Source organism: Phytophthora sojae (genome assembly GCF_000149755.1).
Source record: "Phytophthora sojae unplaced genomic scaffold PHYSOscaffold_4, whole genome shotgun sequence".
Classification (NCBI taxonomy): Eukaryota; Oomycota; class Peronosporomycetes; order Peronosporales; family Peronosporaceae; genus Phytophthora; species Phytophthora sojae.
The window spans coordinates 4,730,610-4,756,942 of NW_009258118.1; the positions used below are offsets into that span (position 1 = coordinate 4,730,610).

The window sequence follows — 26,333 nt, forward strand, 5'->3', positions numbered from 1 at the left end:
AGGTGCGGTCTGCGGTCTGCGGGTGGCTGGTATCGGTGGTATGGCGAAAGTCTAGGGTAATTCGCGTCCGTTGGCAATGGCGCTCCAGGGAGCTTTGGGGGCTGCATGGAGGTGTCAGTGGTGACTTGGCAGACCCAACCACCAGTGCCGCACCACCGTGCATCGCTGCCTCCCAGCCGGGAGCACGGTGGCGCGGCATGGGAGGTCAAGCGGTGTGTGGGCTCCTATATGTCGTAAATTGCAGTAAAATAAAGGAGGGGGGGGGGTCATCAACCATCCGTGTTCTTAGCGAGCGCGGCGTATTCCTCGCTGAAGTCACTGGCGTCTATTCGTATCAGTGTTGTCGAGGAACAGGAGGGAATTAGTGTGCTGTCTCGTGAGCTTTTGACCACCCAGAAGCAGAGCTTTTTCGACGGACAAGATCAATGGTGCTAGCGCTCACCTATAGAAACCGTGTGCACGCATTGGTTGGTATTTCATATCTACGGGTACCGCGTTTTGTGAGGACACCACACTGGCCTAGGTAGCGAGGCGAGCGACGTTCAGGCACCGTTTGCCATCATTTCTGTTGCAGAAGAACTTGCAAAAGTAAGTTACTATAGAACTGCAAAAGAAATGCCCTCGTACTAGGTAGTCACTAAATCAAGAACTACTATAATTCGGAGTGCTTATCGAGGGTTGAAGTTGAAGCTAATAAGCCAATCAGCATTGGCTCAATCCAAAGGTCACACGAAGTGGTATCAGCCTGGCTTCAGCCATCGAGCTTCGCGCAACACACAGCTTTTCGCGCGCTTTTCCAACTTGCGCTTTGAGTTCGCGCAACACGCCGATTTTCGCCCGTGGGTTCGCTCCGGTATCTACGCCAATCAGCGCCCCCATCGTTTGAATTTGCGACGTGTAATTGGCCAGCCATTTCGCGGCCAATCATGCTCGCGCTGCGATCCGTGCCAGAAGATCGTTTCCGCGCGCTCAATCCCAAACCTCATTTCCGAAATCCCCACCTACATCATCACGCTGGAAGAGTTTATGCGTGATCGCTAACGTGCTCCGGCAATGCCGAAGAGGTGACTGGTAGCTTCAGTAAATCTCTAATTTGACGTATCCACTCTTGTGTTGGCGCTTATCTCACCACTTCTGCATCTTTTTGTGAAGCCAACCATGTGCATCTACTCGTACATCTCTGATTGAGTCACCAAGTCGACTACGACTTGGAACGTGTCTACGCTGGCTTAGACACTTCTTACTGAAGCCAGCTCAACAACGACTTATACCAAGTCAACGTTGACTTACAGTCCTCTTGATTCTAAATCGAATTGGTCCACATCAATTTATTTCAACTGTAGGATTTGCGGTTTCACTTTCTCAAAGAACCTTGACTGCAGCAAAGTGCTGATGGCGATGCTGATAGCGAAGCGATCTCAGGCTGCAGAGAGCGAGGGAACTGCTGTCGGTGCTGCTCGCCAGGCGCCCATGACGAGGAGCAAGAAAGCTGCAAAGGCGACGGACAAGCCAGCGACAAAGCGGACGATCGCGCCCACTGACAAGTCAGCAAACGCTGCCAAGACCACGCCTGCCACCGGCAATGCAAAGCAGAAGGGGGAGGGGTCAGACACTTCGTCAGACACTTCGCCAAGCCCCCGTAAGCAGAGGAAGACTGCCAAGAAGACTGGCGAAGGATCCAATGGGACGACGCGCGAGTTGGGCGCCGCGAGTACATCGAAGGACGAGGCGACGACTCGCGATGAAGAGACGACTCCCCTGGTACCCAAGCACGCGCTCCGGTCCACGTGCTTGGCTCTACAAAAGAAGATCGCAGACGAAAAGGGCGAGCACCGGCAAGGCTCACGGCGCAAGGCAGGTGATTACTACAAGATGGCAGACTACCAGAAGCGTGTGTGGGCGGAGAAATACACAGCTGCTAGGAACAGCGGCAACGACTTGGACTACGAGGCTTTGAGCAAGTTGACTCAATTCAAGGCGTTCAAAAACAACCCAGAAGAGCTCCAGCGTCACGAGCCTGCGCTGCTGAAAGAATTCTACGAGGTTTACTTAGCAGACCAAGCCCTGAAAGCAGACGCACACGCGCAGACCGCTGGATCGGGTTCGTCGAAGCTATCGCAACGTGGCGGAGCCGAGCACCTGGCGATCGAGCAATGCGACATCCAGGCGGCTCAGCAGCTTACCGCAGCCAGAAACCAAGCATCGCTAGCGTCAGACCAAGCTCCAGGGCCTCCAATCTCGCAGACACCCGTGGCCGTGCAGGAGGAACGTGCCCCAGCTCGGAGCCTGCAAACCCACCCTTTGCGAGGGGGGTATGAGCAACTTGAAAATACATTTCGCAAGCACTGCAGCAGTTCCGAGAGAAGCTGGATGAAGAGAAGCAGAAAGGGGCTCGACAGCTGGAGGAGGAACAAGCACGCTCAAGGAAATTAGAGGAGCAGTTAGCAGCCGCTGCGAAGGAGCTGGCCGAACTCAGGAATGATGGCAGTGGTGATGGCAGTGGCGTGACGAGGTCGGTGAAACCTTTTACTCCCAGGTGTATAGCGGTAGCCCAGAAAGGGTTGACGAGCAAACCTCTTTGGGAAGGTAAACCCTGAACGCAGATTTCCTTGAACGCAGGTTCTGGGAATAAATGCGGCCAGGGTGGCGTGGCACCTTGTGAATCCCTATCGGTGTCGTTTATCTTCGGCGAGCCTGAATCGATCACCAGGTGAGTTGTCTGTGGGGTTGAAAGCCTTGAGTGCGTTGAGCGTAACGTTCACTTGTCTGAACGCACTTCTCTGAAATGGCTGAAGCTTGAAGCGTGAGTGAAGGATCAGGGTTACTACCACGAGTTAGAACCCCAGAAATACACATCACTTTCAGATAACCAATACAAATGCAGAGTTATACACAAACACACAGCCGCCACTTATTCTTAGACCCTTGGGCGGTGGGTCGTACACCAGTCAACTAATCCGCGATCAAGGTACTGGTCAACCTTGAACGCACTTTCACACGCGCACCACCCTCAGATGAGGGAAATATACAGACCAAATGCAATCCGATCCTAAACGCAGTCAATCAAACTATTCTAGGGGGCGACTGCTACCAAACCACCCGAGATATCAATCGTTAACATGAAATGGGACACCACCCTTACCTCAACGCAATGGGCCCAACTGGGAAATGGAATACGTGGATCACTTCAGCAGTCGGAGTAAACTGATTCCCACGTAACTGGACTTGAATGTGTGTGTGGAGCTCCGCACTGCCCTTGTCCTTAAAGACAGCGGACCCGATTCCTCGACGACTTGCGCAGTAGGGGCTAAAACGAACTCTCTGATTGTTATCTGCTAGACTATCGCTAGGCTTTGTGTAAAGGTATCTCTCTCGTAGCGGTCTTCTGTGTTCTTCGCCACGCGTCTGGCGAATATCTTGACTTGAGTATACTGGAACTGTTGACGTAGACACTTCCCACTGGATTCTTGCCCAGCTGCAATGTGCCTGTGTCTTTGTGCATGACTGGCTCTTGAGAAACCTTGGCCGCATGTGGCCAAGGTTCCCTTGAACCCGCATTCCTTGAAACCGGGTTTCAGAGTCGGCAGGCCTGAACGCAGTGCGTCCAAGGTCTGCGGCCAAAGGCAACTTGCGCCCAAGGCTGAAACCATACTCAGGGCCTTGCGGCCAAGAGTAGGTTAACTCTTCACTTGGTCGTGGGGCACTTGGCGGGACTTCGTCCGGGTGCCCAGCGGTCTGGACACTCTGCACTTGACTTCACTGGGGTGGCTGAGCTCCGGGTACACGAATTCGATGTGTGTTCAGGGCCTAGGCGACGCGGGACACCGCACACGATACGTTCGTGCAGGTGTTTTCGACGGCCTCAATGTGTCAACCCGCTTAAGGACGGGGGGCGGCCTGGACGGATCGAGTGCGTTCAGGGTTTATTGTCTGAACGCAGTCTTCCAGGCCTGAAGGGCCCATCCTAGGCTTGAGCACACTTCGCTCCGCGGAACACAGCCGAATTCCAGCTCAGGTGTTGTCGCATGGTGTACAGCCGGGTCCGGGTTCAGTCTCGGCCAATCCGAATGGCGGATTCAGGCGGGTCAGTAGACAGGTGATGACCGGTTGAGGTAAAACCTCGCTCAGTCTCGTCACAGTGGTGACGACAGATGTACCGTGATAGCGCATGAGTGGAAGAAGACGGCTGCAAAACTAGCCGAGGAGAAGGCGATTTCAAGTGACTTGCGCAACAAACTTGCCCATGTGGAAACTGAGTTGAATTTGTCGAAGCAATCCGTCACCACGCACGCAGACAATCTACTTAAGGTGCAGGCTAGTCATGCTAAGAAACTCCAGGATGTGCACGAAGACATGAACAACCTCACGAAAGAGGTGGACGAGCGCAAGAAAAAACTGGAGGACCGCGAGAACGAGGTGGCTACGCGAGAGAAGAATATGGAGAACAAGGAGGAAGAACTACAAGTCAAAGCCGAGGAGCTGCAATCTCATGAGGCCAAGCTCAAAGAGGAGGGCCGGCGTCTCCAGAACGTAACCCATCGCCTGCAACGGGAGCGGGAGCAGTTGGACGGGGATAAAAAGAAACGAGAGAAGCCGAGTCGAGAGAAGCAACAAGGAGGCCGAATATCGCTGAGGCAGGCGAAGATTTTGAATGAAATGAAGCGCCAGACCCGGCTCCTGGAAGAGCAGTTCAAGAACAACGGGTGCCCAGCTGCGTTTAAAGAGCTCGAAGCCAACCGCAACCGGATCGAGGAAGAGAGGGCGGTGATGCAAGCAGAACGGGATGGAGTGAGAACGTAGTTGGAATCGATGAAGGCTGCGCTAGAGGCGGTGAAAACGGAGAACAGCGGATTACAAGACACCATCGCGAGGCTAGAGCTGTACTTGAGTATGTTCAAGCATAGCGCGGTGACCGAGAAATCTATCGAAGAGTTCACGGAATGGAACGCCGTCATCCGAGATGATAAGCCGCTTGAGTTTTTGCTTCAGTGTGGTTTGACATTGTGTTGATTCCCATTGTCTCTGGATTGAAAAAATGTAGGAAACACGAGCACAATGCAGAAGACGCGCGACGTCATTCTGGGCAAAATGAAGGAGGCGTTTGGATCGAAGACAGCGGACGCTGAAGAGTTCAAGGCGCTTGCGGTCGAGTTCTGGGAGAAAAGAAATGAGTTGGACCACGACAAGACATGGACCGTCATCCACTCGATGGACCACGGCAGATACGCGTATGTATGCACGGAGATTATGGAAGCATTGGGCGTGTTGGAGAAAACCATTAATCCTTACTCTGCTGTAGTTGTGTGTGCTGCTGCGTAACGATGAATGAATACACATTTTCAAGTCACCGAGGACTTAGAGCGAGTCAACTTTGACTCGAATACGCTTGTTTTATTGATCGCGAAGTCAACATGGACTTAAACCAAGTCTACTCAAACGTACTAGTTTCAGTAATAGCGAAGTCAACGTCGACTCTGAACGAGTCTACATTGACTCGGTCGACAGCGACCCTACGTTGACTTACAAATCCAAAAAAATAAACTCGGTTTCAGTATGAACCCCCAAAGGGTCGTTTTACTTGAGTTTGTATAGACAGTATCCGAAGCGAAAAATAGCCGACTTTTCAGATGAAGAGGATCGCCAACTCGTTCAGCTCGCGGCGGTGTACGAGCAAGCGGGAAGACGAATCGACTGGGTGTCAGTGGAGAAAGACATGAGGCCGTCAACATGGAGCGCAACCAAACTGTAACAGCGAATCCAGACGCTCAAGAGACGATATGGCAATAACATGCTGAGTTTCCCCCCACGCTATTTCCGCCCGCCACCAGAACGAGCAGGACTGCATTTGGAAGCCAAAGCCGCGCCTCCTCTACGGTCTTCGCCTTCACCACATACCATTTCGATCCTATCACCGCAAGAAACCTTCAACGCCACTGAAGAACTATTCTGCCTACTCACCAGGCGTGATGTGCGCGCGAGTGAACGTCAGCTAAATACCGGGGAGATTACAATGGGTGGGGTGTCCATGCTGATCGAAGAAGCGAATATTCAAGTGAATGACGTGTTTCTGGATGCTGTATCCGGCGTGGGAAATGTTCTCGCTCAAATCGCTCTGCAAACGCAAGCATTTCGTGTGGTTGGTATTGAGATCCAACATGACCTGGCCGCTAGAGGTATGGAGCTGATTGCGTCTAGGGCATCGCGCTTTCCACACTTGCTCAAGATCAGCGTCGTCACCGCAGACATCCGGAAGGCAGCGATACTGTTATCAGTCCTGATCCAGACTCGAAGTTGGTTCAACCCAGCTCCCTTATCAGCTCCGCCACCCTTTTATTTTGCCACGACACGGTGTTCGAAGAAGATGTGGTTTTGGCAATGCGTGCTTTGTACATGAAGCTACCTCATCTACGTCTGGTGGCGCTGACAACACGAGTGTGTCCGCGGCATCGTAATACGTGCCGAAATTCGTTTTGCAAGCGGTGGAAGTTACTGAAAACAATTCAGGTTCCGATGACTTACAGCAGCTCCCTTCGGGATTTACACCTGTACGCAGCTGAATCAAGATGGGCGATGCAGTAACTACGATCACTACTCTAACATTGCCGCCGAGGGTCAAACCAACAACTATGTATAAATTGCATGAAAATCAATCACAACTCTAATCAACTTCGACCTGCAGTTGAGTTTGACAGCGTAATGAAGCTGCTGTCGCCCCATGAGCTGTCATACGAGGTCTAGAGAACCCAATACAAGATGAAGTGTTCGTAGCGGACGAGCTTACTCGAGTCGACGTACGGCATCGTGGGCTCCGTAACCAGACCCCAGCTGACCATGAAGACTCCATGCTTCAAGCCGCCGTTGTATCTGTCGTTCTTGGAGTCTTGCCACACCCCGCTGTCCCTGCCGTGCTCTTGGCGTCCTCCCTGCCGCTTGTTTCCACCGTCGTGCCTTCGGCATCGTGCTTGGACATTCGCTGTGGAGTCGACTCGCGTTAGGGCGAAGTGTCAGCACCCGCATGGTTTCAGCGGTGGGGGCACGTAGCTTAGGTGGGCGCAGATGCGCAAGATCGTCTCCTTGCTCAACTCCTGCCGGGAGTAGCCGGTGAACAGCTCGTTCTGAATGTAATACGCCTGTCGACAACAACAACACCAGCATGAGCCCCTAGATATGAACGCCAAAGCTGCCAAGACGCCGCCTTACCTTGTGGGGGTTGAAGATGGTGTCCAGCTCGCACACCTACCGAGTCCACAACATCTCTCAGCGTCAGCCTCCCTTCTGCTAAAGCTCCAGTAGACCTGACGCCTCACGTTCATTGCCGAAGTAGCGGTCGGGCTCCTCCACGAACAGGAGCGTCCAGGTCTCGATCGAAACAACTCGGTCTTCGCAGTGGCACCGGCAGAGCCGTACTTGTAGCTCCTCGACCAGCGTACCTCGCGCGTGTGAAGGCATCTATAGAAGGCAATGATACAAGGGAAAAGAAAGTTAACATTAGTGAGCGGTGCATCCTATCAACTCAGAATTTTACCATCGCGGAGAAGCGCTAATCCTTCGCGGGCACCTGGCAATCTGCGGGTGTAAATGCTTGTGCGGTGGCCAATAGTGGCGCGGAAGTCCGGCACCCATGCCCATCTACCTTTCAAGGTGAGAAATCCGCAAACAGATCGCATTGGCCAAAACGCTCTCGGCGGGACCTTGAAGAGTCGCAGTTACCCTAACCACCTGTATGGCTTGAACCGGCACTTTCCCCCGAGGTTTTTCTTATCCCAACAAAATCGGGATAACGGTCGCCGGTCGGTTAAGTTGGTGATCGACGTTGAGCGGCAAATCGACTTACTGACAGTACCTCTTGCAGTCGACGAGAACGAAGATGAATTTGATGATGCAGATGAACCTACGGTTGGAGAAGGGGTGCTGCATGAAGAAGACGTTCGAGCTGCTATTCTTGAGCTGGTGGACCTGGCAATTGAGGAGGAGTTTCCGCGTGAGTTTAAGAAGGAGCTCGCTCGCATTGCGCTGCGCTTCGACTTGTTTCGAGTTCGCTTGGGTGCGGATCCTCCTGCTAAAGTGCCGCCAATGCGTATCCGCCTAAAGCCTGGTGCAAATGCCACGAGGCGGTCCCCAGAAAATCGCCGACCATGTACCGTCATCTCTGTGACCTGGAGTTTGTATCGGATGCTGATTGGTGGATGACTTGGATACGGCGCGGCTGTACCCGTGTGACATGGATGGCGACTGTGGGATAGAAGTGATTTCTCGGGATAAATCCAGCGTCTGACCGCAGATGGGCCCAACTGGCTGGAAGTGTGAATCCTGGGAGTGCACACCCAGAATTTCAGAGAACACTCAGTCCAGCCGCGGACTTTCCCTTACGATGAGTGCCTAAAGTCTGGCGGAAAGTGTCTCTGGAGAATGTATCCCAGAGTACGCCTCATCTTGCTGTGGCTCAGAGTGCCCCAGAGGATCAAATTACCCTGAGAATCAACCCACTACTACCATGATCATGCGCAGGAGGCCACTAAACCCACTAAAAGTGTGGCTTTGAGGAGATACACACGAGTCTGCACTGCAGCAGACTTGTTACCCAGAGTGCCGCACGGAAAACCTAGAGTGCCGCACGATGACCCAGAGTTCACCTCCCTGAGTGCAGGTGACCCAGAGTTCCAAAGATGATTCCCTGGGTTTGGACCATAAATCCAGACTCTCTATACTGAACTTAAGTGTTTCCCGAGCCAACACCCAAGAATCCCCACAGTTCCCCAAGATTCCTCAGAATTCCCAGGATTTCAGAAGATGACCCTGAGTGTCACCTGATTTTCAGGGATTCGAGTCAGTTCGAAGCCAGTCTGCAATCAAAATGATGCGTGACCTTGAAGAACCGTCATGGATGCACAGACTGGATACTTTCGAGGAGTCGAGAGGGAGTCCTGCACCATACTAAACCAAGTCTAAGGACCCACAATTGGCACTTTCGACGCCGTGCGACAATGGATTCGCAAGCCGATCGCAAGATTGGACCGCTGATCCCAAGGTATACTCAAGACAAGACATTTTGACCCCAAGCATAGTGAACAGAAGATATTTGCCCGAAGAAGAGAGAGAGAGAGAAGTAGCTGATAAAAACCAAACAGAGTTCATTTTACCCTGTACTGCGCAAGTGACTTCGGCCAAGCCTGCCGACGGAAATCCGAAGGACCCGAGACTACGACCGCGGGACGCTAAGGGCACATCAATGGCGAAGGACAGCCGTCTGTGTGGGCTCCATCAAACTCAAGTCCAGTTAGGTGGTGACCAGCGACGGCCTTGAGCTTCCTGGGGTGATCCATCTATTCCATATCCTAGTTGGGTCACTTGCTGTGCTCGTGGTAGCCCATTTCATATTATTCCAGAGGGTATTCTGGGGTGCTAGGTAGTCGCCTCCAGGATTTTGTATTGACTGCTTGTGTGAAGGGAAGGTAACTGATAGTGATTGTATTTTCCTCCTTTATTGGAGGTGGTGCGCGTTTGTGTGAGTCTCAGGGGAGCTAGGCCCCTGAATTTCAGACTCGAGTGAGCCTAGTGTGTGTGTGACCCACCGTCCAAGGGTCCAAAAGAATAAGTGACGGCTAGTTGTAGTGATTGTATACTCTGTATTTGTTGGTTTTATCGAGCTAGGAGGGCATTTGGGTAAGGTGTCTTCTGAGTTCCAAGTCCCAGAGTTGACTGAAATCCTGGACCCTGAATTCGTGATATTCTGGGTTTCAGGGGATCTGATTCTCTGGGTTTGCCTTTTGGTGTGGAGGTGCGTTCTGAAGTAGACGTGCGCTCCCGCACTTCTTCGAGGCTACATTTTCAACCGGTGGAGTGCCGTTCCGTCGAAGACAAACGAGCCGACAGGGATTACACAAGGTACCCACGCCAACCAAGGAGTGTGATTTACAGGGTTTAAAGCTTTTGCGGCTGCGAATCTCGGGGTCTATCTTCTTGCTGTTGACTCTCAAGTCGACTCTCTGGGTCTACCCCTGGGGAACAGTCTTGGGCTGCGCTATACGAACCCCCCTGGGCGACAAAGGTTTCATCGGCCTCGCCTCAGCTGGTGCGCGTGCCCCGATTTGATTGTCGAGGATTTCACCGGAATCAAGTGTTGAAGAAGTGTTGAGTGGCCGTCAACTTCAAGCTACCAAGATGCCTGGAGGACGAGGGGCGAAGAAGAGTGGACGCGGTGAGGCGTCACGTCAGTCGCGTCGTGTTCAAGGTATGGAGCCTGAGGAGCACAAGGACCTGGAAACAGTCGTCCGCGACGCTCGGAAGGTGAAGCAGGCTGCTCGCGAGAGCGAGGCAGTGCAAGGTGGGGACGTCGAGGCGTCTGCAGTCCAAGGTCAGCCCGCTGCTGGATCGCAAACTCAGGAGGAAGAAGTTTCCCCTGGGTTCCAAGGTTCGACGGAGGTGAATTCTGGGTCGCGGATTCCTGAAGTCCCAGAGGAGCACACCCGCGAGGGTGGTGCTCAGGCGTCTGAGGGAGGCGCCAATGCGGTTGAGCCCCCGGAGGTGATTGACTTGGTCTCATCTTCGGACGAGTCTGTTGTGGAAGTGAAGTCGGAGTCCGTGCGAGCGAAGGAGGAGGCGAATACTCAGAGTTCCAAGGTGAATTCTGGGTTCGCACCACCTGAACCCAGAGTTTCAGCGCCAAGTTCGCAGGCGGCACCCAGGAAGACGCCTAAAAGCGACACCCGGGAAGTTGCTGCACCTGCTCCGGAATCGAGAGCAGCGGCGTTTCGACGCCGGGAGCATGGTGCTGTACGTTCGACGTGAAGTTCGACGCTGGGAAGAGGTGAATCCTGGGAAGGTGACGCCGCCAAGTGTCGTTTATGAGTGGCCGACACCGAAACGGATGCCAACTCGTACTTCGCGGCCGCGTACGCAACGGGAGACTACCTCAAGTGGCGTTTGTCTCTGGAGAATCAAGATGAAGCCTGGATCTCTGAGTTTCACCTCGTCCGGTGGGGCGTCGGAACTGCTCAGGATCTCATGGCGACTACGATTCCCCAGAGTATCATGACCACCCGCGAGTGCGTCGCCATTCTGCAGACTCTGTTCTTCGAAGCCGGATTTGAGTTTGTCAATTTGATCCCTGGCTGGTCTTCGACGCGTGCTTCCAGGATTCCAGAAAGTCTGGTGCGCTCTGTCATGGAGGAAACCCAGCATTTCATCGCTGTGGAACTGGTCGAGTGGAGATTGGTGATAGCTGGTGTGCCTTTCAAGGTAAACTCTGAAGATCACGCCGCACCAAGCGCCCAAGAGCAAGCACCAAGACTGGACTACCACAAGGAAGATGGAGACGGTGATCTATTGATGACGGACTACGATGCGGATCTACTGGGCCGACAGTTTGTCCTGAGATTCAGAGTCACTGGACTTAGGATTTCACGGAGCCCACGAGGGTCGAGTGATGGTGAGCCATGATCCAAGCGTACTCAGCATGGACCGCCTCGGCCACAAGTCCCGTCAACGCCATCCGCGCTGTCTACACCGTCGCTGTCCTCTCTTCCAGCGTACAAGTCTTCGACTGGTGCCTCGCTTCAGAATTCCACTCCCCTGAATTCCATGTACAATGGACGTGATTCTCTGGAGGCGGAAGCCAAGGACGCTACCCCAGACGCGGTGCCAAGTGTCATCGGTACCTCGCGCGCTTCGGATGAGAGTACTGCCTTGGGCGTTCAAACGTCTTATGGTAGCTCTTCGTCTTCGTCGATGATGTCGCTTGGACAACGAGTTGGAGCTCTAGCGCTTGTGGCCCAGAGTGCCGGTGGCTTCGCAGCTGCCGGTGATCTTGGATTTCAGGTCACCCGGACAGTCATCCCGTCGCGTCTTGTGTCAGTCGACCAAGATGACGTTGAGATGGCATCGTCGGTGCACTCTGACCCAGAGATTGCACCCAGGAAGGACGGTCTCCCCAGGATTTCAGCCACGACTTCCGAGCCGAAACTCAGGGTTTCTGCCCCGATTGCTGGATTTGGTGGTCCAAGGGATGTCAGCGCCGATGAGCGGAGTCAACACCAGAGCTCTAAGAACGAGGTGCGCTCTCGACGCCCGACGAAATCCAGAAAATCATCTGCGTCGAGCCGCTCGAGTGGATCCAGGAATCTTGGGTCAGTTTCGTCCGTGTCCGCGAGGTCTGGGCCCGCCCAAATCGAGCTGAACGTCTTGCGACAAGAGCAGGAGTGGCAGGCCCGCATGGAACAGGAGCAACGCGAGTTTCTCGCCAGAGAACGCCTGGATGCCTTGGAGCGCGAGCGCCTCAGGGAATAACGTGACCTGGACGCGCGTCGCCAGATCCAGGAACTTACGGATCGCTTAGCCCACGCTGAGATCGCCCGAGAAGCGGAACGGCGTGCGCAGGACGTGGAGGCTCGCCAGACCCAGAGTTCCACTGAAACTCAGGGGATGACCCAGAGTATCACGAAAGCTGTACGTCTTGAGCGTGAGCGCCTGGATGCCGCCTACGCCGAGCGCTGACGACGGCACGAAGCCGAAGCCGACTCGGAGCGCGCGCGCTGGGTTTCCGAGACCTACGCCGGTTGGAAGGAACAAATGTCAACTATGGAGCAGAAGGTCCAAGAACTTGAGGCGGAGAAAGAGCGAGAGCGGGAGTCTTCCAAGAATATCCAGCGCTTCCACGCCGGCCAAGTGCGCGACCTTCGTGCAACATTGGCCCAAGTTCAAGCGCGTCGCGCAACCGTCGCCCCTGATTTGGCAACAAATGTGAGGTCGTCGGTGGCTCAGAACCCTGAAGTTGCAACTCGACCCCACGATTCCAGTGGCGTAATCAACGGAAACGCAAGTGTCACAGGCCAGAGACGGGAGACAGCTGATCCGAAGAACAGTTCCGAAGTCGCCGCCTCCCAGCTAAGAGCGACCCTCGCGCAGACTTCCGCCGACACTTCCGGCAGAATCGCGCGCGTCAAGCGGGGACATGGCGCTACGGAGACCAAGGTGACGCAGGATGTCAAGCTCGAGCCTGTGTCTCTGGGGAAGACGTCGGATCCCAGGAAAACAGCGACCTCTAAGGCCTCACAGGACTCTAAAACAGACTCCAAGCGCTCTGCACCCAAGAAACACCAGCAGCAGCAGAAGAAGAAGCGTCAGGATGTCAATCCACCCTCGGACTCAGACCCAAGCTCCGATTCCAGCGATGATGACTCGTCCTCTGAGAGTTCGGATGACAGTTCGGACGGGAACCCTGGGGTTAACCTGACGACGGCCTCTACGGCTCAAGCTGGCACTACGCTCCTGACGTTCCGACCGTACATCAACTCGAATACTCTGGGTGAGTTCGATACTAAGGCGTCACTCAGGGAACGCGTACATTGGTGGGAGCATTTTGCGAACATGGCGGCTCAGAGAGGTTGGTCTACAAAGATGCGAATTCAGGAACTCAAGTTGAAAGTCTCGGGAGCTGCGCGTGACTGGTTCAACCAGTTGTCCAAACACACTCAGCGTGACTGGAAGGAGTTGGCGTCTGCATTCAGGAAGAAGTACTGCAAAGCGCGGGGTGGGGACCCAGTACGCGCCGGGCTGAAGAAGGCCCCAGAGTTATGTGTTCTAGTGTATGTAGGCCCGGAGCTGAGAACAAGAACCCAAGATAACCAACAATGCATGACTACTTTGACTCAGGATTTCATGACTTCCCCTGAAAATCAGCATCCTGAACAAGCGAACGCTGGGTCGGTGAACTCTGAAGGAATTGTGGAGTACAAGCTGAACCCTGGAGAGCGCTACGGATGGTGGGAAAACAATGATCCTGACCCAAAGAAACGTGATGTGGCGATGGTGCATGGTGCTGTGAACGACTGCCGGACGAGAGTTCTCCTGGATACCGGTGCGACTGTGAATATTGTGAGCTTCGACTTAGCGCGTAAGCTCGGACTCACACTCAAGTCGCACAAGCAAACCAAGGTGTAGGCGTTCCGACGTACATCGGTGCCAGTCCTCAGGTGAAGATTACTCTCGCTTCGAGGGTGATATATCTCCTGGATGTCTGGATTGCTAACATCGGCGAAGGGATCGAAGTTCTTCTGGGTATGAGTTTCATGTTTGCAGCTGGAGTGAGGATCAGTGTTCGCGAAGGTCTCGTGACACTTCCGGATGAAGAGGCGATCATGATGTCCAGAGGATCGCCTGGGTGTCGACATGCCCGTGGAAACCACAGGTAGTTGGTACCTGACCCCTGGGGAATCCAAGGTGGTGAAGATCTCGTATGGGCCGACGAACCCACAGCGTGATGTTGTGTGGGCAGGACGAGGTGACCGCTGGGTAACGCACCTGATTTACGCTGCGAGATCCTGGCCGGTCGCCGTGAAGGTGGTCAACATCTCGGACAAGGACGTCTGGATTCACAACAGAACGCCAGTCGCCCGAATTGTGGAGTACGGCTTCTTCCCACGTGCCGGACGCTTTGTGCGCCCTGGTTCGTTTGCGTATCGGGAGTGGCAGACGCTTATTCTGGAGAGTGTTCAGTCGCGTGAGGGCAGACTTCGGGCGGGACGCCTGGCTGCGCTTAAGCCATCCTGTGTCGAGACCCCAGAGTATCAATGGCCTACGAAGATTCTGCCGCGACCTGCAAAGGGCCCCGACATGGCACTGCTTGCCTCGATTCTCAGGAAACCGAAGCCTCGTCACGTGCGCTTCGCTGAAGACGCTGCAACTCAGACTGAAGGAGTGCCTCCTGAAGACCCTCCTGAACTCCGAGATGTTGTTGTTGATACGAGTGACTTGGGTGACGTTCTGAACGAGGCGGTGACCGATGTTGCCTCGCAGACTGTCGGAACCCCAGAGGGCATGAGTCCTGAAGGTGACACGGCCGCTGAAACCCTGAGTTTACAGGTTGAAGTTGGCAGTGATTCTCAGGGTCAGTGGTGCGACGAAGGTGATTCTCTGGGATTCGATGTGGATGACGACGATTCTCAGGGTGCTGTTTAAGATTACTGGGATATCCTGATCTCAGGGATGCCGGGAACTCCGTTGGAGAAGCTGAAGCAGGAATATGAGCGCTGCATGCGGCTATCGACAGAGGACCTCGACTACGAGCCTGCGGTCTACATACGTGAAGGAAGTGAGTTGCTCTCTCAGTTGCGTGACCAGTTGGTTATGCTTCCTGAGATGCGTGAATTGACCCCTGAGTGCAAGATCGAGGAGGCAGATGTTGGAGTCCCTGGGAAAACGACGCCCGAGATGGAAGACCAAGTGAGGCGAATTCTGGAATATCATCGGAAGATCTTCTTGGAAGACGGCAATGCAGCTCCCCCACCTGCCCGTGGAGTGGTTTGTGTCCTGGATGTAGGCGACGCTAAACCTGTTGCCCAGCGTCCAAGGTCCATTGCACCACACCTGTGGACTAAGGTGTATGAACTTCTGAAGAAGCTTCTGGAGAACGGGCTGATCAAGACTTCTACGTCCCCCTGGGCATATCCAATCGTGATCGGCCTCAAGAAGAATGGCGTCGACATCCGGATGTGCATCGACTATCGCGTGGTGAATGGCGTCATCAAGCTCTCACACTATCCGCTGTCGCTTATTGATGATCTTTTGATTGGCTTTGAGTCGGCGATGTGGTTTATGAGCTTGGACATGGCGAGTGGTTTCTGGGCTATCAAGATGACCGAGAGAGCCAAGTTGATCTCTGCGTTCGTCTATCCCTATGGGCACTACCAGTGGGTCAGGATGCCGTTCGGCCTCAAGAACGCGCCGCTGATCTACCAGGCAGTTCTCAATAACTGTCTGTGGGGATTTCTGCGGCTTTCCCCTGAGGAAGAAGCTGAGGTCGACCAAGATGTCTTGGACTTTTTAGGGTTGAACTCTGGGAAACCCAGAGTTTCAGGTGCAAATGCACCGCGACTTTCAGTGTTGACGGATGAGATGACTATTTTTCAGCGTAACATCCCGGCTCCCTCTCAGATGGGCCCTGTCCTGGGTCGAAGCTCGTATATCGACGACATCGCCCACGGTGCGCCTACTTGGGAGCAGCTGTGCCAGGATCTGAACATGATGCTCTTCCGACTACGTTACTGGAATATCTCTGTGAGTCTTCCCAAGAGCGAACTCGGGAAGTTGTCCATTCCGTACCTCTCTCATTCCGTACCTCTCTCACGAGATTAGTGCTGAGGGCATCCGAGCGACCCCTAAAATCGCGAAGGGGGTCCAAGATTTGCCGTTCCCGACGACACTGAAAGGCGTCCAGAGTTTCATGGGGAGTCTGAATTACTACAACAAGTTCATTGAAGATCTACCCGTGATCGCGGCCGTCTTGTACGAGCTGACTGAGGAACAAGTGAAATCCAGGAGAGACCTGTCGAGAGCCGAGGAAGCCTTTGAAATCCTGAAGCACAAGATTGTTTCGACTCCGTTACTCAGACATCCTGATCGTTCAAGGCCCTTCGTGATTATTCCCCACACGAACCCGTGGGCAACATCCGCTGTGTTGGGTCAGGAGTACGACGGGATTATCACCCGGTCCGATTCACAGGTCGCGTCCTGAATGACGCTGATCTGCGGTATCACATTGCGGAAAAGGAGGTGATTGCTATCCTGAGGGTCCTGGAAATGTTTCGCACTTTGGTTGAAGGCAGCCCTAAGATCGTCGTCTACACGCGATATTCTCTGTTGAAATGGTTGCTGACATCTCAGTCGGCAGACGGTCGAACGGTGAAGTGGTCCCACTGGAACCTGGAGATACGCAGAGTTCAACGGGATGAAGACGGCTTGGCTGCAATTCTAGGTGCGGGTATTGCCCCCAGAGAACACTTGGATGAGATCGCTGAAAACCTGATCCCAGCCTAGGGGCGCGTTAAACCTCCAGTGCCTATCAGTATGGAAATGCTGGAAGCGGACTATGAGGGGTGTATTCTGAGTTTCGATGGCGCCGCTGAGACTTCCACGCGACAAGGGAGCTGTGGCTGCATTCTGTGGCATGTCCCTGGTTGGGAAATCCTGGATGCCCAGGGATTCATCCTGGAGGACGTGACTGTGAATGACGCTGAGTATCATGGACCTGTGAAGGGCTCACTCTGGCGATTGAGCGTGGAATTCAGGACATCGTTGTGGTTGGGGACTCCAGGATTGCCATCCAGCAAGCCCAGGGTCTCATCAACTGCAATCAGCCGAATCTCCAGAGGAAGCTGGCCGAGTATGAAGAGCTGAAGACGAAGTTCAAGTCTGTGCGGCTGGTGCATGTCAAGCGAGAGTTTAACCAAGCCGCAGACTACCTGACGTCTAAGACCCTCGCGCTTGGTGAATCCTGGAAGGTGGAGGATGCTGACGAACGAACACATCTGCAGTTGGTGTCCAAGATTCACGAGAAGTTGGTAAGACCGAAGGTGTTATTGAACGTTGGAATTCAGGGGAGTGATTCTCAGGGTGTCGAAACTCTGGGTATCCCTGGACCTGAGTGCGCTCCGTTGCCTGTGGCGGCCAAAGTGTTTGCAGTAATGACTCGGGCGCGAACTCAGGAGATCGAAGCCCAAAGCGAACCCATGGGACCTCTGGAGTACCAGGCGGAACGCTGGCGACGCATCAAAGTGCACCAGGACAAAGATGATCACCTGCTGCAACTCAAGGATTTCCTGAAAGGAGACACGACGAAGCTGTCGCACGCTCAAGCCAGGAAACTCGCGAAGGTCGCTGATGATTTCGTGTTGGATTCCAGAGAAGTCCTGTACCGCTTGAGTCGGTCTACCAGAGATCGACCCCGAGACATGGTTGACAAACTCAGACTCGTGGTGCCGAAAGCTCTGCGACCGTATATCCTGCATTACCCTCACGAAGATTTTCAGGGTGGGCACCAGGGGATCACGAGGACGTACGAGAAGCTGCGCTCTGAGTTCTACTGGCACGGCATGTACGCTGATGTGGAAGTTTTCGTCAAAGAGTGTGTGGATTGCGCCAGCGGCAAGGGGCGCCCTCAGAATCCAGGGCCTTCCCCTGGGAACATCGAACCGAGGCGCCCTTTTGAAGTTGTGTCTATGGATTTTGCGACACACTTGCCTAAGTCGGACCGTGGGAACACGTTCCTGCTGCTTTTTCAGGATGCGTTCTCAGGTTTCGTCATGTGTAAACCCATGAGTTCCACCACGGCGCAAGATGTCGCTGAAGTGTACGAAGAGCAGGTCTTCAGGAGATTCGGCGCGAGCTCGATGCTGAGGCACGACCAAGACCCAAGGTTCATGAGTGATGTGTTCACGCGCTTCCATGAACTTTTGGGTAGCAAGCAGCGAGCCACGCTGGCGTATCGCCCCCAAGCGAACGGACAACAGGAGCGGTCGGTGCAGACTGTCGTGCGCAGCATTCGAGCGTACATTGCTGAGGCAGACCAGAGTGACTGGGACGACCATGCTGAGCGCCTGATGTTTGCCCTGAATACATCGTTCGATGCCACTCGCCTGGACACTCCGTTTTTTCTGGTGCACGGCTGGGACGCACACGGCACGGTGTCTGCAATGTTAGGACCCAGGCCCTCGAGTATCCAGGAGCGCACTGCGTACAAGTGGCGCAGGAAGCTACAGCGTGGCTATAGTTATGCACAAGCTTGCGCTGAGGATCTTCAGAAGAAAACCAAGCGCGCGCGCTCTGCCGAACAAACCAGGAAGTGGAGAGAGCTGTCCGAACGACTGAAGGCAGGATTCGCAGCCGGTGATGCTGTGTGGCAGTATATACCAAAAGCGCAGAGTCGCAAACTGGCTCACATGTGGCATGGCCCCTTCAGAATTCAGGAAATCCATGACAACTTCCGCGTGAAACTCAGGGTCAAAAACACAGGATATCGCGTGAATCCCTGGGTACACGTGAGCCGTTTGAAACCCAGAGCACTATTCCCGAAGCGGCCCACTGTGGAGATCGACGTGGACGAGGATGATGACTTTGATGCGACGCTGTTGCCTGAAGACAGTTGGGAGCCCGACGCTGCGAACGATGAGTACGAAGTTGAGCGAATCCTGGATTTGCGATGGACTAAACGGACTCGGACAGCGAGACGAATTCGTGCGTACCTTGTGAAGTGGAAGGGGTATGATGAGACCGAGTGGCTGCCTGTGTCGAAGCTCAACTGTGGTGCCCTGCTCTACGAATTCAATCAAGGCGCAAGAGCGCGGGCCCGTTTCCAGGCCATGCAGGCTGGAGATGATCACCCAGGAGTCTAGCACTCTGGGGTGACAATGACCCAGAGTTACACGTGATATTCAGGGGAGACTCTGGGTGACACTGTAAAACTCTGGGAAAAATCGACGGAATATGTGAATATTGGAGACGGAAAACGTGAATGTGATTTGACTTGATTTGATTATGGAGAAGGGGATACTGCTGAGGCTTTGGCAGTGTGTGAGAAGGAAGATGAAGGCGGCGAGCTCTACCGGCAGTTTCCAGTGCGGGGGGCGTTCAGGGACCAGGAAGTCAGGGGGATCGACCTCCTCCTGCCGAAGCATGCCTGCGAAGATAGTCTCCTGACGTCCTCTAGCGTCGCGTATCGTGGTAACTTGAACTCAGGGGCGCCCTCCATGTCCACGTCCGGAGCCACGTCGCCTGCGTCTGGAGCCTTGGACTCTGAGTTCGCGTCACCAGTTTCCTGGGTTGCAGCGTCAGTCGAGGCGTTGCCATCGGCCTCGCGCATGTCCGCGTCGGAGGTCTTGCCGGTGGCGCTGGAGAAGGAGACGCGCTTGGTCACGCCCGTCTTGGTGCTGCCCGTCGAAGTGTCGCCAGACGCTGAGTCACCCGTCTGGCCGCTGCCGCCGCCTGCTGATGCGGTGCTCGCAGGGGCGTCGCCGGTGCGCTGCTGTGTCGGAGGTGGCGCGCTGCCGGGGAGCGCCGTGCCTTGAGCTGGCGCCGTCGCTTGCTTGCCGTCCGAAGTCGTGCTCTCCGCCATGTTGAATATTTGCGAAATGGCGATGTGACCGCGCATTGCCCGTTGGAGTTTTTGCGTTTGAGAGGAGAACCTTGAAGATAGGTCCTGACCACCCGTTGGGGAGACAGGGTGCTGCCAAAGTGAGTGAAACCCTGGGAGTCGACAGAGTGCAACGGCCGTATCGAGGTCGACGGTGGATAGACCTGTGTGTTTTTGTGGCCTGGCCATGGTTCACCAGTTCGGAGCGATTTCCTCTTTGATGGACCCGGACCAGGAGGGGCGGTTGACACGAGGCAGTCCACAGAAAATCGCCGACGATGTGCCGTCACCTCTGTGACCTGGAGTTTGTATCAGATGATGATTGCTGGATGACTTGGATACGGCGCGGCTGTACCCGTGTGACATGGATGGCGACTGTGGGAGAGAAGTGATTTCTCGGGATAAATCCAGCGTCTGACCGCAGATGGGCCCAACTGGCTGGAAGTGTGAATCCTGGGAGTGCACACCCAGAATTTCAGAGAACACTCAGTCCAGCCGCGGACTTTCCCTTACGATGAGTGCCTAAAGTCTGGCGGAAAGTGTCTCTGGAGAATGTATCCCAGAGTACGCCTCATCTTGCTGTGGCTCAGAGTGCCCCAGAGGATCAAATTACCCTGAGAATCAACCCACTACTACCATGATCATGCGCAGGAGGCCACTAAACCCACTAAAAGTGTGGCTTTGAGGAGATACACACGAGTCTGCACTGCAGCAGACTTGTTACCCAGAGTGCCGCACGGAAAACCTAGAGTGCCGCACGATGACCCAGAGTTCACCTCCCTGAGTGCAGGTGACCCAGAGTTCCAAAGATGATTCCCTGGGTTTGGACCATAAATCCAGACTCTCTATACTGAACTTAAGTGTTTCCCGAGCCAACACCCAAGAATCCCCACAGTTCCCCAAGATTCCTCAGAATTCCCAGGATTTCAGAAGATGACCCTGAGTGTCACCTGATTTTCAGGGATTCGAGTCAGTTCGAAGCCAGTCTGCAATCAAAATGATGCGTGACCTTGAAGAACCGTCATGGATGCACAGACTGGATACTTTCGAGGAGTCGAGAGGGAGTCCTGCACCATACTAAACCAAGTCTAAGGACCCACAATTGGCACTTTCGACGCCGTGCGACAATGGATTCGCAAGCCGATCGCAAGATTGGACCGCTGATCCCAAGGTATACTCAAGACAAGACATTTTGACCCCAAGCATAGTGAACAGAAGATATTTGCCCGAAGAAGAGAGAGAGAGAGAAGTAGCTGATAAAAACCAAACAGAGTTCATTTTACCCTGTACTGCGCAAGTGACTTCGGCCAAGCCTGCCGACGGAAATCCGAAGGACCCGAGACTACGACCGCGGGACGCTAAGGGCACATCAATGGCGAAGGACAGCCGTCTGTGTGGGCTCCATCAAACTCAAGTCCAGTTAGGTGGTGACCAGCGACGGCCTTGAGCTTCCTGGGGTGATCCATCTATTCCATATCCTAGTTGGGTCACTTGCTGTGCTCGTGGTAGCCCATTTCATATTATTCCAGAGGGTATTCTGGGGTGCTAGGTAGTCGCCTCCAGGATTTTGTATTGACTGCTTGTGTGAAGGGAAGGTAACTGATAGTGATTATATTTTCCTCCTTTATTGGAGGTGGTGCGCGTTTGTGTGAGTCTCAGGGGAGCTAGGCCCCTGAATTTCAGACTCGAGTGAGCCTAGTGTGTGTGTGACCCACCGTCCAAGGGTCCAAAAGAATAAGTGACGGCTAGTTGTAGTGATTGTATACTCTGTATTTGTTGGTTTTATCGAGCTAGGAGGGCATTTGGGTAAGGTGTCTTCTGAGTTCCAAGTCCCAGAGTTGACTGAAATCCTGGACCCTGAATTCGTGATATTCTGGGTTTCAGGGGATCTGATTCTCTGGGTTTGCCTTTTGGTGTGGAGGTGCGTTCTGAAGTAGACGTGCGCTCCCGCACTTCTTCGAGGCTACATTTTCAACCGGTGGAGTGCCGTTCCGTCGAAGACAAACGAGCCGACAGGGATTACACAAGGTACCCACGCCAACCAAGGAGTGTGATTCACAGGGTTTAAAGCTTTTGCGGCTGCGAATCTCGGGGTCTATCTTCTTGCTGTTGACTCTCAAGTCGACTCTCTGGGTCTACCCCTGGGGAACAGTCTTGGGCTGCGCTATACGAACCCCCCTGGGCGACAAAGGTTTCATCGGCCTCGCCTCACAAAACCGTACAGGTGTAAGGCGCGGAAGTACCCACCTGACGTTCGTCGCTTCATGGAGGACTTCAACAACAGGTTGGTGAAGTTAGGGTGGGTGTACGAAAACCGAGAGAGGAGATGGGCGTGCCCCGCTCTACCTGTTCGGAAGGGAGGTGGAGAATTCCGCCAAACGGCAGACTACAAACCTATAAATGAGCTGGTGGAAGCGATCGTAGGGATCATGCCCGACTTGCAGACAGACCTGGAAGCCGTCAAAGGGGCCAATTTCTTTGGCTTATTCGATTTCATTAAGGGATATTGGCAGATCGCGCTCGCAGAAGAGTGCCAAGAGATGTTGTCTTACATGACTCATCAGAAGGTGTACACGCCAAGACGGGTCCCCCAAAGATGTACTGATGCTGCGCTGTTTTCCCAAGCTACAATCGAGAAGTGTTTGGAGGAACTTTTGCGGCGCCTTTAACTTGTGTGGATAGATGACTTGCTACTGTAGACATACCTAGTCAAGTTGGAAAGATTGTTTGAACTACTCGATTTTTTCGGCTTTAAGCTCAGTGTTAAGAAGTCTCGGCTCTTCAAAAAGGAAGTCCGCTGGTGTGGGAAGATCATCTCAGGCTCCGGTGTGCGTCATGACCCAGAGCGCATCCGTGCCCTCCGAGGCATTCCCTACCCAAGCACGGCGGGCGAATTACAGCAATTCTTGTGCGCAACCAATTGGATGCGGGAGAGTCTAATAGACTACGCGAGAACGACTCGGCCTTTGCAGGACGCATTAGATGCAGTTTTGGCGAGTGCAGCAAAGGGAACCAAACGGGCTGCAGCTGGAATTGCAATCAGTTTGACTGCTGAACAGCAGAAGGCCTACGGTGAATTGAAACTACTACTTGCAAATAGTGCGACGCTCGCATTTCCTCGCGAGAACGCAACTATGTGTGTGATGACCGACGCTAGCGACATCGGATAGAGCCTGGTAGTAACACAAGTGCTGGATTGGAAGGCTGGCGAGCCCGTGCACCAGCAACAACATCGACTATTGACCTGCTTGAGCGGCACATTCACCGGCTCGCAGTGACATTGGAGTATAATCGAAAAGAAGCGTATCCTATCGTCTGAGCTTGCGATAAGTTGAGCTACCTATTGCTACGACCGGGTGGATTTAAGTTGTTCTGTGACCACAGAAACTTGATCTACGTATTTGCACCTGGCGCAGAAGTAAAGAAACATATTCGTGGGAAATTGCTAAGGTGGGCAACGAAACTAGTTGAGTACCGGTATGAAATTGAACATATCGACGGATCATCGAATGTGTGGAGCGACATGGTCTCCCGTTGGGCAGGTAACCACGCTCAGGTAACTCACCTACGGCAGATGACACTCCGAAAGCGCGCTCCCGCGACAGCTACCGGTACAACAGCACCTCGAAAACGAACTCGACGAGGCCGCAAGCGTGCAGCCCCAGTGCAGTCAACTACGGATACTGTACTACCTACACCACGACCCATCCGGTCATTGAATGACCCGGATTTCGAGTGGCCAAACCGCAATGCCATACTCCAATCGCAAAATCGGCATAAGACGTGTCGACCAGCAGAGGCTACTGGCAGTGTAAAAGACGGGTGGTGTACTAACGGCAAACTATGGATACCTGATGAAGACGAGGGCCTTATCCAACGCATCCTAGTTGTTGCCCATTGCGGACCGCAAGGACACCGTGGTCGAGAGGCTACTATGGAGTCGATTAGGAGATCCGTTTACCTGGTTCGCCTGTGAGCACGGGTGGAGGGATTCCTGTCGACCTGTCGTTTGTGTCACCACGTGAAAGGCAGCAAGATTATCCAAAGGCCATGGGGTGAAACATACAGGACCAATGAGCGAAATGGAGCACTTCACTGGGATTTTCTGTCCCTTGGAGAGAGTTTCGCCGGTGACAACTATCTACTCGTACTTAAGGATGAAGCAACGCATTTTTGCGAATTGACACCTTGCTGCGGAAGCCATCCTCGCATGGCACAGCAGGTATGGCATACCGCCACTGTGGATCAGCGACCAGGGGTCGCACTTCAAAAATGCAGTTGTGGCAGAAGTGTGCCGGCGACTGAAGTCACGTCAAGAATTCACGTTGGCTTACAGTCCGTGGATCAATGGCAGCATCGAACGTGCCAACCGTGATATTATACAGGTGCTGTGAGCACTCTGTCTGGAATATGAGGTCGAATTACATGATTGGACATATTTCGTACCTATTTTACAGGGGAATCTGAATCACACCCCGGTTCCTTCTCTGGGTAACAGAGCCCCAGTGGAGATTTTCTGTGGGTTGCCGCTGCCGTCACCTTTGGACTTTTGTGTGGACTCGAGGCAGCGCAAGATTCTATCCCTACCAGAGCAACCAGCCGACATCGAGCTGAGGCGAGGCGGGTGAACGCCTGACCGCCCAGGTGTATAGCTTGGCGAGTCCCGGGTGTAGACTCCCGAATGGGGTGCACCCAGAACAAACCCTAGCCAGAGATAGTACACCTAGATGTACACTCCAACCGGGGTGGCGTGTGTCCTTGTGAACAATCCCTGTGGGTTCGTTTGTCTTCGTAACCAGGGGTCTTCAACCGTGGATGAGTTGTCTTGATACTTGTAGGTCGCTAGGTAGCAGGGCAGAACGTAACCTTCCTGGACGTCGCCTCTGACAGCCCTCAGACAACCAAACAATACAAACAGATACAGAGTTATATACAAGCACGTAGCCCTTCCTTATTCTTTTGGGCCGTGGAAGGGTCGGTCACTACTCCAGTCAACTCCGGCCGGACTCCGGGATACTGGTCAATCCCGGTCGGCTTTGGCTCACGCGCACCACCCTCAAGTACTGAGGGAAACTAACACAATCAAATACCTCCTATCACACAATAGCTCTTAAATCAATACTTTCCAACCGGGGCTACTCCAACCGGGGTGACAAGGTAATCGGTAATATGAAATGCGGGGCCTTCACGGTCTGGACGAGCTCAACCGCAACATGGAAATGAAATGGGATGGATCAACCTCGGGTTGTCGTCCGGTACTCACCCCAACTTGGACTGGACTTGGTTGCGGGAGCTCGACCCAGATGTCACAGTTGCTGGGCCCTCACGCGTAGACTTAGTCGGTCCTCCGGGAATGCACGTCCGGTAGGCTGCTCCAACTCACTTGCGCGATCCTTGGCAAAACGAACTCTGTTTATCTGTTATCTGTGGTCTCTCTCTGTCTGTCTTTACATGCATTCCATCTTGACTTGTCTTCACTATGGTCTTGTCGTCGCAGTCGTCCGCGGTCCCTCGTAGCATACTTCCAGCAAGTATAATCATCACTGGGTACGCAAGTGAAGTTCAATGTTCCACGGAATCCGAGCAGATCTTGGCTGGTCGGCTTGGTCGGTCGGAAACATTTTGGACTTTGTATTCTGGATCTTCACATCTGGGATGGTATCTTGGTATCTTGGTATCTCCATTCGGGATTCATGATTATCTCCAAACGGGATTACACTCCACTTGGGCTTCACATCCGGGATGTCTTGGACAGCTTCACGGTTTCTGGGTCTTCACTCGATCCGGTCGGGCTCCTCTTGCGTTGCACAGTGCACCAAGAGCAGGCGGCCTCCAGTCGGAGGCACTTCTACACTCCACTTGGGCTTCACATCCGGGATGTCTTGGACAGCTTCACGGTTTCTGGGTCTTCACTCGATCCGGTCGGGCTCCTCTTGCGTTGCACAGTGCACCAAGAGCAGGCGGCCTCCAGTCGGAGGCACTTCTACGCTCCCTTGGGCTTTGCCTCTCGTTCGGTACTTGGTTCCAGCCGGGGTCCGCTCTTGGGGACATCTCCATCCTGGGTCACCAAACCTTGTACACTGCCAACGTGAGTCCGGCCGGGATCCGCTTTTCCCATACGCCACGTGTCGCTGCTCCCCCCCCCCCTCCCTCTCCCATAGTGAGCCTCTGAACCAACCAATCACAAGCGCAGCTCGGGGAATCCTCGAAAATCTCCAATTCCATCGTGTCAACCGCCCCTCTTGTTACGATCCATTGTAGAGTCCATTCGGCGAAACGATCGATCATGACAAGATCTCACGATCCGAGCAAGCCCAGATGGGTGGGCATCCCAGATGGGGATGTCTTCAGTCAACTCCCAACTGTGGTGTCTCTTCTTTGCGCCCTGTCCCAACCGGGTCGCTTTTCATCAATTTCTCTTTCCAGTCTG

General features: G+C 53.8%; 7 protein-coding genes across 7 annotated transcripts; 5 read left to right on the forward strand and 2 right to left on the reverse strand.

Annotated features, from left to right (window-relative positions):
• Positions 1 to 1,392: 1,392 nt before the first annotated feature.
• Positions 1,393 to 5,319, forward strand: PHYSODRAFT_331944 (hypothetical protein; the record flags this gene model as incomplete). The annotated part of the gene is made up of 5 exons (XM_009528840.1): positions 1,393 to 2,269; positions 2,344 to 2,512; positions 4,152 to 4,764; positions 4,816 to 4,993; positions 5,042 to 5,319. The coding sequence occupies 5 exons, from the start codon at positions 1,393 to 1,395 to the stop codon at positions 5,317 to 5,319; spliced, it is 2,115 nt and encodes a 704-aa protein (XP_009527135.1).
• A 706-nt stretch (positions 5,320 to 6,025) lies between these two features.
• Positions 6,026 to 6,579, forward strand: PHYSODRAFT_502604 (hypothetical protein; the record flags this gene model as incomplete). The annotated part of the gene is made up of 2 exons (XM_009528841.1): positions 6,026 to 6,271; positions 6,292 to 6,579. 2 exons carry the CDS (start codon positions 6,026 to 6,028, stop codon positions 6,577 to 6,579), a joined length of 534 nt encoding a protein of 177 aa, XP_009527136.1.
• Positions 6,580 to 6,847: 268 nt separating this feature from the next.
• Positions 6,848 to 7,313, reverse strand: PHYSODRAFT_331945 (hypothetical protein; the record flags this gene model as incomplete). Its single annotated transcript, XM_009528842.1, has 4 exons — positions 6,848 to 6,985; positions 7,038 to 7,130; positions 7,201 to 7,236; positions 7,308 to 7,313. The coding sequence occupies 4 exons, from the start codon at positions 7,311 to 7,313 to the stop codon at positions 6,848 to 6,850; spliced, it is 273 nt and encodes a 90-aa protein (XP_009527137.1).
• A 487-nt stretch (positions 7,314 to 7,800) lies between these two features.
• PHYSODRAFT_410625 (hypothetical protein) lies at positions 7,801 to 8,085 on the forward strand (the record flags this gene model as incomplete). Its single annotated transcript, XM_009528843.1, has 1 exon — positions 7,801 to 8,085. A coding segment is annotated over one exon (285 nt), but the record flags the coding sequence as incomplete, so codon positions are not given.
• A 2,076-nt stretch (positions 8,086 to 10,161) lies between these two features.
• On the forward strand, positions 10,162 to 10,697 carry PHYSODRAFT_261264 (hypothetical protein; the record flags this gene model as incomplete). The annotated part of the gene is made up of 2 exons (XM_009528844.1): positions 10,162 to 10,620; positions 10,653 to 10,697. The coding sequence occupies 2 exons, from the start codon at positions 10,162 to 10,164 to the stop codon at positions 10,695 to 10,697; spliced, it is 504 nt and encodes a 167-aa protein (XP_009527139.1).
• Positions 10,698 to 12,564: 1,867 nt separating this feature from the next.
• On the forward strand, positions 12,565 to 13,938 carry PHYSODRAFT_499146 (hypothetical protein; the record flags this gene model as incomplete). The annotated part of the gene is made up of 1 exon (XM_009528845.1): positions 12,565 to 13,938. A coding segment is annotated over one exon (1,374 nt), but the record flags the coding sequence as incomplete, so codon positions are not given.
• Positions 13,939 to 19,372: 5,434 nt separating this feature from the next.
• PHYSODRAFT_261442 (hypothetical protein) lies at positions 19,373 to 19,885 on the reverse strand (the record flags this gene model as incomplete). Its single annotated transcript, XM_009528846.1, has 1 exon — positions 19,373 to 19,885. The coding sequence occupies one exon, from the start codon at positions 19,883 to 19,885 to the stop codon at positions 19,373 to 19,375; it is 513 nt and encodes a 170-aa protein (XP_009527141.1).
• Between the last annotated feature and the right edge of the window lie 6,448 nt (positions 19,886 to 26,333).